Here is a 16,917-nt window from a genome sequence, read left to right on the forward strand (position 1 = left end):
GTGAAATAAAACAATTCACTTAATTGTTTGACTCATTGCTCAAGATAGGAAAGGAAGGGGAAAAAATAGACAATTGAAAACAGGTGAGAAGAGCTCCACTCATTTTTTATTATGACGAAAAAGGGGGTGCATGAACCTAGTATACGATCATAAACGACATGGTGCATGACTCGAGTCGGAAAACAAAGAAAGTGTGTGGGCTATACTTGACTCGTGGGTGATTAAGTGATGTTATAAGACTCGTGGTATGATCGTATGGCTAAAAATGTGAACAGTAACCAAAATGACTGACGCGAGAACCGAATTAGCACGGAAGACTAAAAAAAAGCTAACTGGACTTATTCCCGAGGCACCGTGACACAGCAAACTGTACCGTGTTGCGGTACAAGCTGCCGTGACACGGCACTGATTGTCGTGATACGACATTTCTGTCGTGGCACGGTGATCAGTTCTAGGTGTTTTTGTGTGTTTTTTCCAGTTTTTTTTATTTTAGTGTTTGCGCTAATAACTAAGTGAGTACGATCCATTGGCATTAGTTAGTCATATAATAAACCACCATAGACAAAGAAAACTCGTTAAGGTTAAGATCAAAGCGATCACACATAGGGCACGTAGGCACAATGATGCAAAGAAGAGTTCGCAACCTAAGGTCAAGTTCTATGTTCCACTATGGTCAAGTTTATTTGGTGTCAAAAGGGTACCATGGTTAAGAGCTTGGACGCGTTAGCAAGGCAGCCTCCCTTGAGGGTGTATGCCAATGGGCGGCTCCGTAAGTTCGGGATTAAATAGAACTCGACTCCATGGTTTGGGTGAATTTATTAACTCGGATGAACCCTTATTGCCATGAGCGTTTTTGGGTTGATAGAGCTTAAATTCCCCGGGGCTAAGACGTATGTAGAACACACAAGTTTTTTTTCAGAAAAATCGAAGGAAGCTGATTGTAATAAAAAAAAAACCACTGGAAAGATTTCAGAACTACCGCGACACGGCACGAAGCACCTGTAGACACCAAATTTTGATCTTATTGTTGTGATTAATTATTGACTGGTCCTCTTTCTGGCTTGAAAAGTAAGTAGGTGGGGTAAACATTCTCAAGTGAAAAGAGAAAAGTGTCTGCTTAATCCGCATTATAGGCTGGTGTAGCTCATGCTGTGATACACCCGTTCAGTATGACACCCCTTACTTTAGAACATCCCAGGATTATCGGGTAATGGAATCCCATTCTCTCTGGGTATATGACAAAATCAATAAGAAAAGACGTAAGCTAACCCTTAAAGTCTCTTCTGAAGAGAGAGATCGTAAGAAGACAGAAGTCTCTACCTTCGTCCACTTCATCCATCAGAAAGATGCTGAGGGAATGCATCAAAAGCTACTAAGTCAGGCAAGCTTCTAAGATTTCAACTGTCCTATGGCTCAATGTCTTATTATTGAATTAAGAAAAAGCTTCCATTCCGATCAGAGTTTAGGCTGTAGTGAAATATTCTTTCTTTCTTCCCCCGCTGGAAAGAAGGGGCCCCGTTGAAATGGGAAATTCAGTTGAGTTATGAAAATTCGCCTTACTAAGGGTGCTTCCACAAGCGCATACACAGTCCCTTTTTCTATTTCTACATCAGCAACTATTGAGCTTGGGCCAAGCAAGAAGAAAAGAAAAGAGAGGGTACAACAATAAAGTGAAGTAGTAAAGAGGGTAAAAAAAAGTGCATCGCATCTTAGCAACGGTTCCTTCCTTCCGGCAACTCCATGAAAGATCACCGATGAAAAAAAGGGTAATATCCACTTGTAGATCGGTTTGGTTATATTTATTTTATATAAGGACTCTTTTGCATATTTTTCATGTTGATAGGCAGTAGGGTAAGGAAAGGATCATCAATCTATGAAATTTCCGAGTTGCAAAATCCCTCCTTAGTCTAGAGAGAGTAAGGATGAGAAGGAAATACAACCTTACTTGAATCCTTACTGAACTACTTCATATGCCTTCCGCACACAGGACAGAGGAATTCACTCCACACACGAGGCAACTCCCCTAAAAGGCCTTTCTTTCAAGTCTGTTTGAAGGTAATGCCAATTCACTTAGTTGCACAAGTAAGGCCTTAGGGCCTATTTTACTTGCACTTAGAAAGACTCTTTATTACTTCTAGCCTTTAGGGAAATCGCCCCGCCCAACAGGGATCATTATCTTCTAGACTAAATTGTATTGTATTTAGGATCGAAGATCTATTCGTAGATCGCACTTTAAGCGCCTTATTAGTAAGACAGTTTATTACAGGTCAACGATCAATCACCTTGTCTTATGCAATACTATTTGAAATATATTAAGTTTACTTTCTCTAGGAGAGAACTTGTCCTCTTCAAGGCTTTCTTTCATGCAATTGGCGACGCCATCGTCTATATCTTTCTTGTTAAGATCTTAAGCTTCCTGGGCGTCTACAAATCTGTTAGGCAGGAAATGTTTACATTGGGGAAGAGTTCATGCTATCATGTCGCTAAAAAGTGGACTTTTTCCTAAATAAGCTTTTTGCCTCGACTTTTTAAAGTAGTGTTAAAAAGCCTTACTTCATTGGTTCGATCAGTCTTTTCGTATAAATAGCATGGGCGTTTAGCACCGGTCTTCTATTCATTCCCACCCTGAAGCAGTTATTCGGACTAAGATCGTCATCGTACCCTCAAGTCAAGCTCCTGAAGAAGAAGTGTGAGGCAAGACGAGCGGATAAACTACGAAAATCCTTTTTTGAGGGTGGAATAAGGCACGCAGAAGACTTCGGAGTCAGAGATCATGAAAAAAGAAATCCAATGCTTGTCGTGGGCAATCCTATAGCCCCTTTCCTTGGGATCGGCTTAGGCTGGCTAGCCTTCTGCTGTTATTATTATTATTATTATTATTATTATTATTATTATTATTATTATTATTATTATTATTTATAATACCATTAATATTATTCTTTATTATTTTTATCATTATAATTATTATTTTTGCAACAATTATCATTATTTTGTTTCTTGTTTTTTTTTAATTACGTGGTAAGTATATGCTAAAATATTTTTTATAACTTAATAACATTTTTTTAAAACGAAAAAAACGAATAATAATAATGATTTTATCTCATAATTTCCAAAATACATGTTACAATTGTACTTCTAAATTACTAAATTACAAAACTTAGAAGTACAGCTAATACCACACGTATTTTTACTCTGCTACTCCGAAGTAATTTCAGGCTTCACTTGTGGATTAGCAAGTAAATTAATGCAGCCATTAGGAGGATCACTAACCCCACAATGTACATAAAGTACCCATATCATCCTCATGTCTTTCTCGAAGGAGAAAACCTGCTGATCTTCCTAGTTGTCTTGAAACATGGTGGAGGAAATTAATGGTGGTTTTGTTTGGTTTTTTCGAGTAAGGAGGGAGATAGAAGAAGATAAGAAATAAGTGGTGAATTGAGATTTGGATAAGGGTAATCTTCTTTTTATAGTAAAAAGTGAGTATTTTATACCGTATGTTTTTGTATATGTATAACAATCGTATAGTATAAAGTACAATATTTTTGTCTCGCCAGGGGAATACATTATTTTTGTTATAAACAAGTATTGTTTAACCCTTTAAAGTATAATAATTATATTGGTGGTTCACTTAGAGTATTAGAGTACTTTTTAATTTTATCTAGTGATTTTTACGATTTGTGTAATACTCCATTATTTGGTCCACTTACCTATAAAAAGTCCACTAATCCAAAGACTCATGCCCGACCAAGGTAGGGAAACGACAAACATTCCTTTTCCTGCAATAAAGTTTGTCACACCTAAAAAAGTATTACGTGTCATATTATTAAAGGGACCTCCTTTTATATACACTTGTTTTACCGCAAATCAAAATAACATTGTCTTTTTGTCGCGCAGTTAATATTTGATCCGATAAGCACAAGTTTGAATCAAACACATCGATATTTATCTAAGGATAATTGAGTATTGTATGGACGAGAGTAAAAGAAAAATATTTGTGGAATGTAATACAGCGCGTAGAATAATAGTAATAAGTATATGGGAATAGTGAAATCAACGCAAGAATCGGATCTTGCGTCTGATCAGTTATTGCGCCTGATCAGTTAGATTTCATGTTACTGACTTTCCCTTAGTCTTTGGTGGAAAGTATAGTAAGTTGGACTCTCTGATATTTATTTTCGTCTGGTTTTGTTTAGTCCTTTTTACTTTTTACTTTTTTCTTTTTCTTTTCCAATTTTTCATTTTTCATTTTTTTTTATTATTTATTTATATTATTTATTTTTATGCTTTGCTTATTTCGGTCTAGCTGTTATATCTTTTCGTCAATTTTGATGAACAATCGTCAATAGTGAAATAATGCTACTTTCTTTTTTATCCCGCTATTAATATTGGATCCAATAAACTTCAATTCGGATCGATTGAATCAATGATCATCTATCGATAAGAAGCGTGTATGTGGATAGGAGTAAAACGGGCTGATAATGGCTGAAATATATAAAGAAGCACAATATATTTTCGTTAGCTTTTGGAATATAGTGCGGATCGTAAGGGATATGAACGCATGGAGTAACAATGATCATTCAGATTATGGGGATATGAATGCATGGAGCAACAGTAGTAATTTAAGTTTGTAGCAATTAGCTATAAGCACTTTATGATGGTGAAGCCCCTTTTATGGATCATGTCCCCTTTAGTGGATTTTTTTTTCTTTTTTTTGTTTCTTCGATTTGTTTTGATCTAATTTTGTGACTCTTGTCATCGTCAATGGTAAAATAATACAACTGTAATAAATATAAATATGTGTTTTAATAGAGTAAGACAGGATAAGAGTTCACGTTTTTTTAAAAAAGTCGTTCGGTTAAGGAAATATATTTTACTCTTGACCACATTAACTTTATGTCGTATGACTTAATAATTTAATAATTATTACTCTTAACCATGTCAACTTTTTGTTATATGGTTTTACATAGTATATTTTTACTTTGACCACGTCAATTTTTATGTTGTATGACTTTATATGATTTACATTACTTTACTTTTTTTAGTAAGGGTCATTGTTTGTAATGCTCGTGCGTATAAAATTTTGTTGTATGGTTAGATGTTCTTTGGTAACTTTATATGTACTGTCTAATAAGGGCATAGGTTAATTTTTATTTTTATATATAAGCTCTGAAAATATTTTGTCTGACCCTACAAGTATTGTAACCTAATGTCTTTGTGTAACTTTTAGAGCTGACATTTTGGAGAGATATTTATTTTATAAGTATTGTTTTAGTATCTTGGTGAGTATAACGAATTAAGAGACTCATAATAATCACTTAGTTGATTTAGGTACTTTGTCTTTATATATACGTATATCACGTGAGTATTTTTGAGTTTTGACATAAGTTGGTTATATATTTTCTTTTTGTAATATCATCGCATTTTTTAGAACCTTTTTATTACATGAATATTAGAGTCTGATTTAGTTACGGTTTTCTTTATTTTATCAATTTAAGTATTGCAAAACCGATTAAGTAGTTTGTTACACATAAAACAAAAGAATTTAATATCAAGATTCTCATTATTACCAAAATCTTGATATTTATCATTTGAATCCTTGAATTATTTTTTATTTGTTTTTTTTTATTTACGAATTAACCCCTTTATTTTTCTATTAATACCCCCCTAATTTTCTCATCTTAGGACATCAAAATTTCCTACTAATTCTCTCTTTAAAAATTCTCTCTAAGAAATTCTCCTCTAACCTTTTGCTTTAGTTAAAATCTCCCTAATTTAGCTTTATTTTTAAGTTATTAGCTTATAAAAAGAATCATCTAATTAAGTCATCATCTTTATTCTAGTATTGTTATTATCTTTAATTTCTATAAAAAAAACGACAAAAAAAATATTTCAAGTATTATTTTTCTTTATTATCCTTGTTAAAAAAAATTATTTTAATAGCTTAAGTGTTCCTAGTCTATATTAAAACCAAAAAATAAAGTATATCTCTCAAGATTTAGTTTTATTTTTCAAGTTTATTTTCCTTAATCAAAAATTAAAAAAAAAAAGTTCATTAGCTTTATTTTGCACTAATTTCTTTTAATATCTCAAAAATTCCAAAAAATATCATTTAGTCTCTCTTATTTCACTTTAATTAAGGAGTTATCATCTTTTAATCCTTGATAAGCAAACGGGGTTATCCAAAAAATAGCTACATCTAGCTCAAGGTATTATCCTTATTCCTTTCTTAATTTTCTTAATTATTATTATTATGCTAACAAATGTGTTTGTTCCCATGTGATGTTACCAATAGGAGTAATGACGGTATTAGGTGCTAAATTAGCCATAAATCTTTCATTACTCCATATTAGAAAGCCAAACCTATTGGTGAAGTGATAGGTTATAAAAAAAGGGGGGGTTAATTGCATTTTGCATTTCATTTTTTTATGCATTTAAAGTATAAAGTGTTAATGCATTCATGTGTTTGTCTAAAATATATATTAAGAATAATTTTCTTTTTAAGTGAGTCTAAAAACCTAAGGAAGTAAGAGTTTTATTTAAAGGATGTTCAAGGATAAAGTGTAACTTACCACATCCTAAAGATGATATATGAAACAGCCCTTACGCCCAGAAACAGTTCCATTTCTTTATCTCACGATACAATTTTTCAAGAGCTTTCTAAACATATCTCACAATAATTTATTCGATTTTTCTATCATTTTTAATGATTTTTTTCGTTCAATATATCTAAAACGAGAAAAAGGCATGTTCTTCTTAATTACCTTCTATTAAAAAATTGAATTAATTTTGTTTTTTAAGAAACTAATGGTATGAAACCTATATTACACTATTACATGTAATTTTAACTTATGGAACTTTAATTATTTTTTTATTATTATTATGATGTCTTAATTTAATAAAGATGGCTTTCAAAATAAAAGAATTTTAAGGAACTTTAATCTAGAGATGACTTTAGAAATAAGAGTTTTAATAAGCTTTAATTTTTGTTCTTAAATGATTGTTTTTGAGGAAACTTAATCTTATATTAATATGACATCGGAAATAAATGATATTTTAAGAAACTTTGACTTTATTTTAAGACGATTTTAGAAATAAAAACTTTTATAATTTTATGAACTTTTTTATCTCAAACCCTTTCCATAACACAAGAATAAATCATAACATTGCATACTTGTTTTTAATAATTAATGATAGTTAATATAAGGTTATGGCCTCATTTCCAAACATGAGGCTAAGATTAATTATTTAATTGTATAAGGTTGTAACAATTATCCATCTCCATAAAAATAAACCTGGATCCCATTATAATTTCCCAATGGATTAGTTGACAATCGGATATGATTAAATAGTTTATTGTTCCCTTTTATTTGGAAGTAAAGCCTTGACAGGTGATGTGTTTTATTTGGCCAATTCCATTAAGCCTAAACACATAACCTTAAAACCTTACAAAAACTACCCTTGAATGATTTTAAACTTAAAGTAAGATTCCATAGTGAACCCTTACAGTTTCACTTCAAAAAATACCTTGACCCACTAAAAAGTCGTCAATTGGGACGCATTTGTTGAATTGTCTTGTTCAAAAGACAATTTTTGTAATCACTAATCGGGGTGATTTTCCTCAACCAAGGTGGTTTATTTTACTTTTATGAGTGAATCCGTCAAAGATCACTAAAATCCCACTTACAAAAATGACGTTTATGTCAACTACCCAAATAAAGAACCCAATGGAATTGGTTATTTAAAACACGGCATTTGTCCGAACTACGAAGGTTTTGATTCGTGAGTGAATTCAAAATCCATTATGATTGGTACGTAGTGCAACTTTGGTGCTCAAACCTACCTTATATTAATTATTATATCATTTTATGTGACTAACATGCCTTAAAACTTGACTTTAAACAACGCATTAGTAAGAGCCCATTCTTTAGAATGGAAAAGAAGACGAGTTCCAGACGTTCGATTCTCTTAACCTAAATCCCGAACCCAAGACTATGCCTTAAAATTTTCTTTTTATGAGTTAGCAATTAGTTTTAGTACCATTTCTTAAAATTGACTGTTTTACAATTTGTCCTTATTTGGGTAAAAAATAAAGTGGCGACTATAAGTTTTTAATTAAAAGTCTTATCAGACACTTAAGTGCACTAGTAGAAAAATGTTCATTTACGTCGCCCTATTTGCTTCACTCATACAAAAGAATGAAGCAAATATTGTTTTTTAGCATCCTTAAAAGTCATCTGCGTCGCACATTATCAAGAAGCGATGCAATAGTCAAATATATTTCGGCTTTCAGTCATTTGCGTCGCTCTTAATTATTGGAACGACGCATATGATAATGTTATTTGCGTCACTCATTTAGTGACAAGTGACGCAAATGAGTGAGTGAATTAATTTGCTTCACTCCTAAATTAATAAGCGACCCAAATGAATAATGTGTAGCATAATAGTGTTCATTTTTTGTGTCACATATTATTAGTAAAGTGACGCAAATAATTATTTTGCTTAGGGCCTGTTTACATTTACTTAATTTCAGTTCAGTTCAGTTCAGCTCCAATCAGTTCAGCTCCAATCAGTTCAGCTCCAATCAGTTCAGTTCCAATCAGTTCAGCTCTTAATTTCCCTCTCACATAAAATATTCATTTCAGTTCAATTCAGTTCAGTTCAGTTCAGTTCCAATCAGTTCAGTTCAGCTCCAATCAGTTCAGTTCAGTTCAGCTCAACTCAGTAAATATGAACAGGCCCTTAGGTTATTTTGGTTTCCCTTACAGCTTAGCTTGCTGCCTCCCTTTCACTAAAAAAAAAAAAAAAAAAAAAAAAACTTGCTGCTCCATCCCTTCCATGACAGCGATTTCCTCAGCAAAACACCCAGAAATTCGACCAAAAAACCCCAGAAATTCGACTAAAAACACCCTCAGATTTTCGTCCAGAAATTCGACCAAAAACCCAGCAACATTCGAGCAGAAATTTGACCCAAAACCCAGCGAAATTCGAACAGAAAATTGTCCAAAAACGCAGCGCAAATCGACCAGAAATTCGACCTAAAACCCAGCAAAAGTCGACCAGAAATTCGTCCAAAAACCCAGAGCAATTCGACCTGAAATTCGACCACAAAACCCAGCGAAATTCGACCACAAATTCACCCAGATTTTCAGCGATATTCAACCCAAAAACTCCCAGATTTTCGACCAAAAAACCCCCCACAAATTCAACAACAAAATTGCAATCAAATCGGGAAAAATTTAGAGCTACATTCCCCTAATTTCGAGCAAAACACCAAAAAAACCCTAACATATTCGAACCCATATAAACCCCAGAAAAATTGAACTAATTCGAGCATAAATCCTCCATTTTCAGCAAAAAAATCGAATCAAAACCCTAAGTTCGAACCCTAGAAACCCCAAAAAAAAAATCAATCAAAATTCCAGGCAGATTATTCGAGTAGTGCAGGGAATTATTGTCTGAATACTTGATTAATTTTGCCCCCAAAAACCCTAGGAAATTCAAGCAAATTAAAGCAAGAATAAACTTTAAAGCAACATTGGTGAATTTGTGAAGTCGATTTCACCCAAGGTAAGATTGCTTCTTGTTTTAATGTTCAAATTTTTCATGGTAGATAGAATGTAGCCACTAACTTGAACAAGGACTTAGTTTAATTTCAGGTTTAGTGTTAGTTCATTAGAAAATAATTTTAATGTGATTGAATTTTGTTGGTTTAATATATGTAATTTTATATGGCAGATTTCTCAATTATACGGAAGTGAATTCCTCTAGTTGCAGGAGTTTTTGATTGTGGACAAACGATTGAGGCGGTAGTGCACATACGACATTGTCTTCACTTGTGGTATATATATTTTGACCATTCTCTGTAATATTAACTTATTTTTTGTGGTTGGTATAACTTATTTTTCTATTTACCCATTTCATAAGTTCTTGTATTTTTGTAATTTTTTATGCTTTAGGGTTTATCTTAATGGAAATTAGGATTGTGGGTTTTTGTTTAAATGTGCATTAATTAATCCATTTTGTTTGTACTTTTAGGAGAATAATGATATTGACTCAGAGGAAAGTCAGCTTGAATCAATTTGTGAAGAGGGTTCTGTAACTTCAGTTGATGGACCTGATACCTCATCTTTCACTGCATTCCTTTATTCTCTTTTAAAAGATGATTACTTTAGTGCCGAAAGGGATGACGGGCAGCAGAATAATATTAACGGACCTGTAAAAGATGAATCTGAACCTGAAAGTGAAATTAGAGCTGAAATTAAACCTGAACCTGTAAAGGCAGAACCCGAAAATGCGGGTGTTGTGAGAGAGTGGTGGGAAGAGAGGGTTGATTTCTAAGGGGAGACAGTCTATTGGTAAAGCTATGAATTATGCTGCCAGATTAGCATGGTTTCGAAATCAAGCATCAGAGAGAATGCCCAAGTCTGAAGCTAAAACTGATGGTAATGATGGAAGTCCGGATGGAGGAAATATAAGGCCGATGGAGAATGTAGCTGAACTCCCAGACATGTCTGATAAGTCATTGCTTCTTTCGCAGAAAAACCGGTTCATACTATATGCTTCCCTTCCATCACTTGTCAAAGGGAGGAAATGGGTGTTGCTCTACAGGTGTAGGATCATTGTCCTAATGCATTTAGATTTTGTTTTCTGAAATTTTTGTTTGGTTCCTGTCTAGTGTTTGATGATATGTTTTCTGAAGTATTGAGTCCTGCAGCACATGGAAGCATGGCATATCACTCTCAACCCTGTACCGGAAAAGCATGCTCTGCACTGGCTTGAGTCTGCTGGTATCTTCTTTTCCACTTATTATTTACCTATCTCTATTTTAAGAAAAACTATTAGTGAACAAGAACTGAAGGACCTTTATACCCCTTTTTTTTATAATACAAGCCTAAAACTCTTCCACTCATTCCAATACCTCAGAAAGTTGATTGTTCACCAAAGATATTCATCTTACAATTTGCATTGTGTGTGTTGTTGTAAAAAGGTCTGGCTTTGTTTCACATCTGTGCCGTGCCCTTTTAATTGAAGTAGTTTTGCTTTTGAATAGTCCTTAAATCGGAAGAAAGATTCATCTATGTGAAAGATTGATTGGACAATTGAAATTTAATGTGTTTCTGATTGTGGTTTTCAGCCTTTTAGCTCCTGAATTTGCATTCACTATATTTGAGTGACTGATTTTGGTGAACAATTGAACATTAGGACATAAACTCATCTTCACAAACACTTTTTCACTGGCCAGTTGCATCTTATGTAACTTTAGGAATGTTTCTTATCATCTTGCTCTTGGAAAACTTAGTTTTCATCATGATCTGGTGGAATTAGACAGGTGGTTGGTGATCGAGGTGGTGCAGTTTTTGGCGGATTGGTTGAGGCGCCTCTTAAACCTTCTAAAAGCAGGAGGTATCAGGTGAGTTTGACCCGTAGGCTTTCTTAAGCTCGTGGTTTAAAAATTTTGATTTCTGCAACACTAGTCTAATTCCTCTTACAAACTTTCCTCTTGTATTTTTGTTGTGTTGATAGGATTTTTCAAGAACTACACCGTATACCGAGGAGGAGATAAATGAGGTTCGAGATATTTGGGCAGAGTATTTTACATGTAATGTTTAACTTTAGATTTACACTTAGCAAATGTTGGACTCTTGTTGTATATCTTAGTCTTGACATGAATGAATTTGGTAAATTGGTGATTGTGTTGGGTAATGAGTATAATATCAATGATATTGAGATGTAAACTTATTGGACAGGTTGTTGATATAATGCCGTCATTCCCAATTTTATGGGTAGGCCACAATACAAAGTAAACTCTGCCGAAATTTACATTTGAATTCATTAATATAATATTGCATTTTAATTTCAGTTTTTTGAATTCATTAATATAATATTGCATATTACGTTCTACCACTACCAAGGGAAACAGGTACTACAAACATATACAAGCAATTAATATAATTTTTAAAAAAAAAAAAAATTACATCATTTGTGTCACTCATTTAACAAACAAGTGAAGCAAATACCTTGATTTTAAATTGTCTACCAAGCCATTTGCGTCACTCAGTAGTTCAGCAAGTGACGCAATTTAAAAATAAGAAGTTGCTAAAATGAGTTATTTGCGTCACTCCATTATAAAATAGAGACGCAAATAACTGTCATTTGCGTCACTTGTTTAAATAGGAGTGACGCAAATAATTGTCATTTGCGCCTAGGAGCAACGCAAATAATTGTCATTTGCGCCTAGGAGCAACGCAAATGGTTTAAAAGTCATTTGCGTCGCGAATAGAAGCGACGCAAATACACTATAAATGAGTGACGCAAATGAACGTTTTTCTACTAGTGGTGGAACCTCTATAAACTAATTTGTCCACTAAAAACCGGGTACCACAGTACCATGTCATGGTACAGAACGCCGCGTGACGGTATTCTACACCGTGACACGGCAGTCAGGAAATCTAACTGGTGTCTCTGTTTTCTTCGTCCACAATCAGGTTATTCAACTTTTCCTACAGGCGAACCTAAAAAACGACGTTAAAACGTCTAAGTATGTGCAAAAAATGCGAATTTAATCACAGGTTTATGATTCAAGAATCTTTCAAGTCTCATCTACTCATCTTAATTAAATACCGATCACTCAAATCGATAAATAACTAAGAATCCTCCCCAGTGAAGTCGCCAAATTGTAGGCGTCGTTTGAAATGCGCCTACGTTAAGCATGTGTGAATATGTTTGACACTCTAAGGAAATGAGAATTGACATATACAATTAGGGACAACGATTAGGGACAAAGAAAGTAGGAAGCGGCCAACAAGTTTTTAAGGAATTTGTAAACCGTTCACAGATCATAAAAGACAACCACGATAAAGGGACAACGAAAGGCAACAACAATTGACCTGTGAAAGTTACATCCCATTCATAATCCATGAGATTACTAACTCCATATGGTTCGGAACCATGAAAGGAGGATCGGGGATGATGGTACGAAATGAGTCATGGAGTCACATTTGCCCGTATTGGCCTCTACTCGATTTTTATAGTGAAAAGTATTATTGCGATCCCAAAGGCATGCAAACAAATATTCGATTTGCTCCAAACTATTATTATGCTAAATTGGTTTAATATTAATGCAACATATAATTCTAAAATATTCGTGAGCACTTCGATTAAATAACAAGATTAAAAGGAACTTAAACCGGTTATCCAAATTATCTTATTAATCGTGATTTTGAATTACATATTCCCTTTAACATGCAATATGATGATCAATAAATATAATAAAATCAACATTAATATTGGAAGCAATTCAACAATAAATTGTTAGTAATCAAATAATAATGAACCTAATCATGATACTAGCAATATAAAATAAAATAAGTAACTAAATTAATTAATTACTCACATTTCGCGCGCTCCTTTAAATTGCTACATCATGAATAAAATGTTAGTAACTTCAATAAAAATATAAATCAAACTGAAATTAAATTAAATAAAAAGTAGAGTTGATTTGGTCCAAACCCTCAGTTAATTCTACCTTTCATGCCTTGGTTTAAGTATAGAACTTCGGGTGTTGTATGGACTTTTTGGAGTGCTTAGGGGATGTATTGTAAGAGAATAGGGTAGGCTAAGGTTTAAGCTAGAGCATAGAAGAGAGAATAGAGAATTATTTAATGCCCCCGAACTGCAAAAAGGAGGGGGGTATTTATAGAGGAAATCAGTAGGGGATCACACGAAACCCTTGAAAAGATAAGAGCCGCGGAATAACCCTAATTGGGCACCGTGACACGGTGTGTGTACCGTGACACAGCACTGGGCACCGTGGCACGGTAAAGCACACCGTGTCGCGGTGCACAATTTGTCTAAAAATGCATCCAGATTCATAAGCGCTTGAGAGAAAACACGGAGAAGACACGTGAAAGCACCGTTTCACGGTATGTGTAACAACGGTACAGAATACCGTGTCACGGTACAAAGCACCGTGACACGTCAGCTTATGTCGCGACGCGGTGTTTTCGCTGTTGCGCGGTAATTCCAGTTTTTTTTACGCGTTTTTAAAATTATGATAACTTTTGATCAGTAACTTGGAATAAGGCATATAATATATCGTTGAAAATCTTATCAAGTATAATTTCCAACCCAATTAGAATCAGATCAAAATCATTTGTAGATTTTAATATATGGCCGTTTTAGTGAAAGGGTGTCGGTTATGGGCCGAGTTTAGTATTTTGCTCATATCTTCTTCGTTTTAAATCGGAATTGGGCTTATGATATACCGTTGGAAATCTTATTGAAAGGCCTATCCATCCACATAACGTTTGGATCAAAATTATAGGGCCACAAAATCAGTTCATCTCAATTTTGTGATGTAGACACGAAATGAGGAAAATATGTTATGGTTTGGGGAAATGGGCTAAAAATTGGGTTGGTTTATGAAATTTATTGAATGGAAATATGGATTTAAGCACTCCAAAATAAAATACTCAACCAACCAATAACGGCGGTAAAAGCTTGTTTATCATCGGGTTTGGTTTTGAGGAGACATTTTTAGGTGTCTACAAGGGGTCCATTAATTTTTAAGTGGTATTCCTAAATCCATTGGGATTTATCTTAATTTTCTAGAATTATCTAGAAGGTTGTTTTAAGTTCTAAAGTTATTAGGATTATATTTATTATTTATTTTAATAAAGGATAATGATTAAAAATTTTACATGGAATAAGACAAGTGTTTTAGAAAGGATTAAAATCAGTTTTAATAAAGATAATACTGACTTTGGCTGACCCAATTCAATTGAAAGTCAAAATGCGTACAAAATATTATCATACGGAATCTATCGCGCCGCGATAGGCTTATCGTCGTGCGATAAAGCCATCGCGTTACGATACCCTATAGCGCCGTGATAGAGCCTGTTTTATTCCGAGTTAAATTTTGACTCTTTTCTGATCTTTTTCGGTCGTTTTTCTCTATAAATAGGGACTATTTTCCCCGTTTTCAATTCACCCAGAATTATCATCTCTTTTCTCTCTAAGCTAAAGCTTATTCCTTCTCTCTCTCTTGATTTTCACAAAATACACCATACATCCTTTGCGAGACTTAGACGCACCTAACCAAGCTCGAAGTTGCCTTAGAGCTCGACGTGAAAGGTTGATAGTTCTGAGGGTTTGGTCCCAATCCATATTTCAATTCTTTGATTAGATTTATTGTTTTATATTTTCCTTGAAATTACTAATGTGTGTCTTGTTTTGAAAAAAGGTACGAGGTTTTAAAGTAAGTAATTTAATTATTCTTTTGATATAGAAATCATGCTTAGAATATCATTTTAATTCCTAGTATTATAGTAGGATGCTTTTATTGCTTTCTAGTATTATGTTAGGATTAAGGCTTTGATTTTTATTATTTAGTGACATGCTAGGATTTGTTATTAATCTTGTTAGTATCATGCCTAGGATCTTGCTAATAATATTATCCTTTGATGAGATTGTTATGATGATGATTTGTGGAGTTAATATTATCAATGTTATTATGTTGCTTGATAATTCATATTATTATTGTTATTGGTTGATCATGCCCTCTCTTGCAGGTTAAAAGGGAATTTGTACTTGAAATCACGCTTAATAAGATAATTAATAAATTAATGTAGGCTAATATGATTTTAATTCAAGTGATTGCCAATAATAGCTTTATTTGTGCATTAATAATCAATTAACATAGATTAAACAGGTTTAGGATTAATTTAATGATTGTATGTTGATCGAAAAGCGCACATGAATATGAGAAGAACAAAGTAAAGGCCTATTTAGGGCGAGTTCAATCTCTTTTAGGTTGGATTCGTACCATCATCCCTAAATATTCAGTCATGGTTCGAGACCACTATGGAGTTAGCGATCTCTGTGATCGTGAATGGGATGTAACCTTCATCTCGTGGACGGTTTACAAGTTTTAAAAACTTGTTGGCGATTCTTTTGCTCTAGCTTCCTTCCCTTTGGACACCACCATGCTTAAGTGCATGATCACAGTGGGGCTCAAAGTTGGGTGTTTGAAATATTCCCTACATGAACTCTTGAGCGGGTGCCCTAATCGTGCTTCGTGCCCGCAACGATAACACCGTGATGCATGGGTAGTAGTAGGTTGGTATGCTGCCTATACTGAGACAAATCACCCTGGCGTTGAACCAACTAGCAATAGGAAATAAATCTTGAATTGTTACCATCCAATGTTGCATATCAACCGCCCCACCATCCCATTAAATACGTTCTATATTCATCCAAACCCTTCCAATCCCGTAAATCTGTTCGTACAACATTGGATTTCCTCAGTTTCAGGGCACCAAAAATCATTCTCTTTCTCCCTATACCAAAAATCATTTTCTTCCCTCTTTAGCCTAAATACTAGCCTCCCTATTCTTCCATAATACTTCCCCTAAGCACTCCAAGAAGTCCATACTTGACCCGTGGTTCCGTCCTTAAACCAAGGCGTGTAAGGTAGAATTAATGGAGGGTTTGGAACAAATCAACTCCCTTTTTATTTAATTTAATTGTTTCAATTTGATTTATTTTTATTGAAGTTACTAACAGTTTATTCATGATGTAGCAATTCAAGGAAACACGGAAAGTGAGTAAGTAATCACTTAATTACTCTTATTTTTTCTTATTGCTAGTATCATGATTAGGGTTATTATTATGATTTGATTTGACTAACGATATTATTGTTAAATTGCTTCCAATGTTAATGCCGATTTTATTACTACCTCCGTTTCATGTTTTTTGCAACTTTGGAATATTTTATATCTCACAAATAATGGCCAAAGTTGCAAAAAACATGAAACGGAGGTAGTATATGTTATGATCACCATATTGCATGTTTGAAGGGAATATGTAATTGAATATAACGCCTAATAAGATAATTTGGACAACCGGTTTATGGTT

The 16,917-nt window shown here is 33.9% G+C and overlaps 1 protein-coding gene across 4 annotated transcripts; it reads left to right on the top strand.

The window, feature by feature from the left end:
* Positions 1-8,783: 8,783 nt before the first annotated feature.
* LOC145592395 (uncharacterized) lies at positions 8,784-11,747 on the top strand. 4 transcript variants are annotated; one of them, XM_081648840.1, is made up of 6 exons: positions 8,784-9,570; positions 9,739-9,841; positions 10,039-10,611; positions 10,703-10,790; positions 11,333-11,413; positions 11,527-11,747. In XM_081648840.1, exons 3-6 carry the CDS (start codon positions 10,367-10,369, stop codon positions 11,611-11,613), a joined length of 501 nt encoding a protein of 166 aa, XP_081504966.1. In that variant the 5' UTR covers positions 8,784-9,570; positions 9,739-9,841; positions 10,039-10,366; the 3' UTR covers positions 11,614-11,747. The 4 variants fall into 4 exon arrangements, 2 of the variants coding, with proteins under 2 accessions (XP_081504966.1, XP_081504967.1); XR_014102400.1 differs by having other exon boundaries at positions 8,787-9,570; positions 11,329-11,413; XR_014102399.1 differs by having other exon boundaries at positions 8,788-9,570; positions 10,718-10,790; positions 11,329-11,413.
* Positions 11,748-16,917: the final 5,170 nt, after the last annotated feature.

Source organism: Chenopodium album, chromosome 18 (genome assembly GCF_948465745.1).
Source record: "Chenopodium album chromosome 18, dcCheAlbu1.1, whole genome shotgun sequence".
NCBI classification, from domain to species: domain Eukaryota; kingdom Viridiplantae; phylum Streptophyta; class Magnoliopsida; order Caryophyllales; family Amaranthaceae; genus Chenopodium; species Chenopodium album.

Bases quoted from the DNA above. Each gene is read 5' to 3' on its own strand.
- LOC145592395 (XM_081648840.1), top strand. From the start codon at position 10,367: ATGAATTATGCTGCCAGATTAGCATGGTTTCGAAATCAAGCATCAGAG. The intron at 10,791-11,332 runs GTATCTTCTTTT...GGAATTAGACAG, and splicing joins GCACTGGCTTGAGTCTGCTG to GTGGTTGGTGATCGAGGTGG. The intron at 11,414-11,526 runs GTGAGTTTGACC...TTGTGTTGATAG, and splicing joins CTAAAAGCAGGAGGTATCAG to GATTTTTCAAGAACTACACC.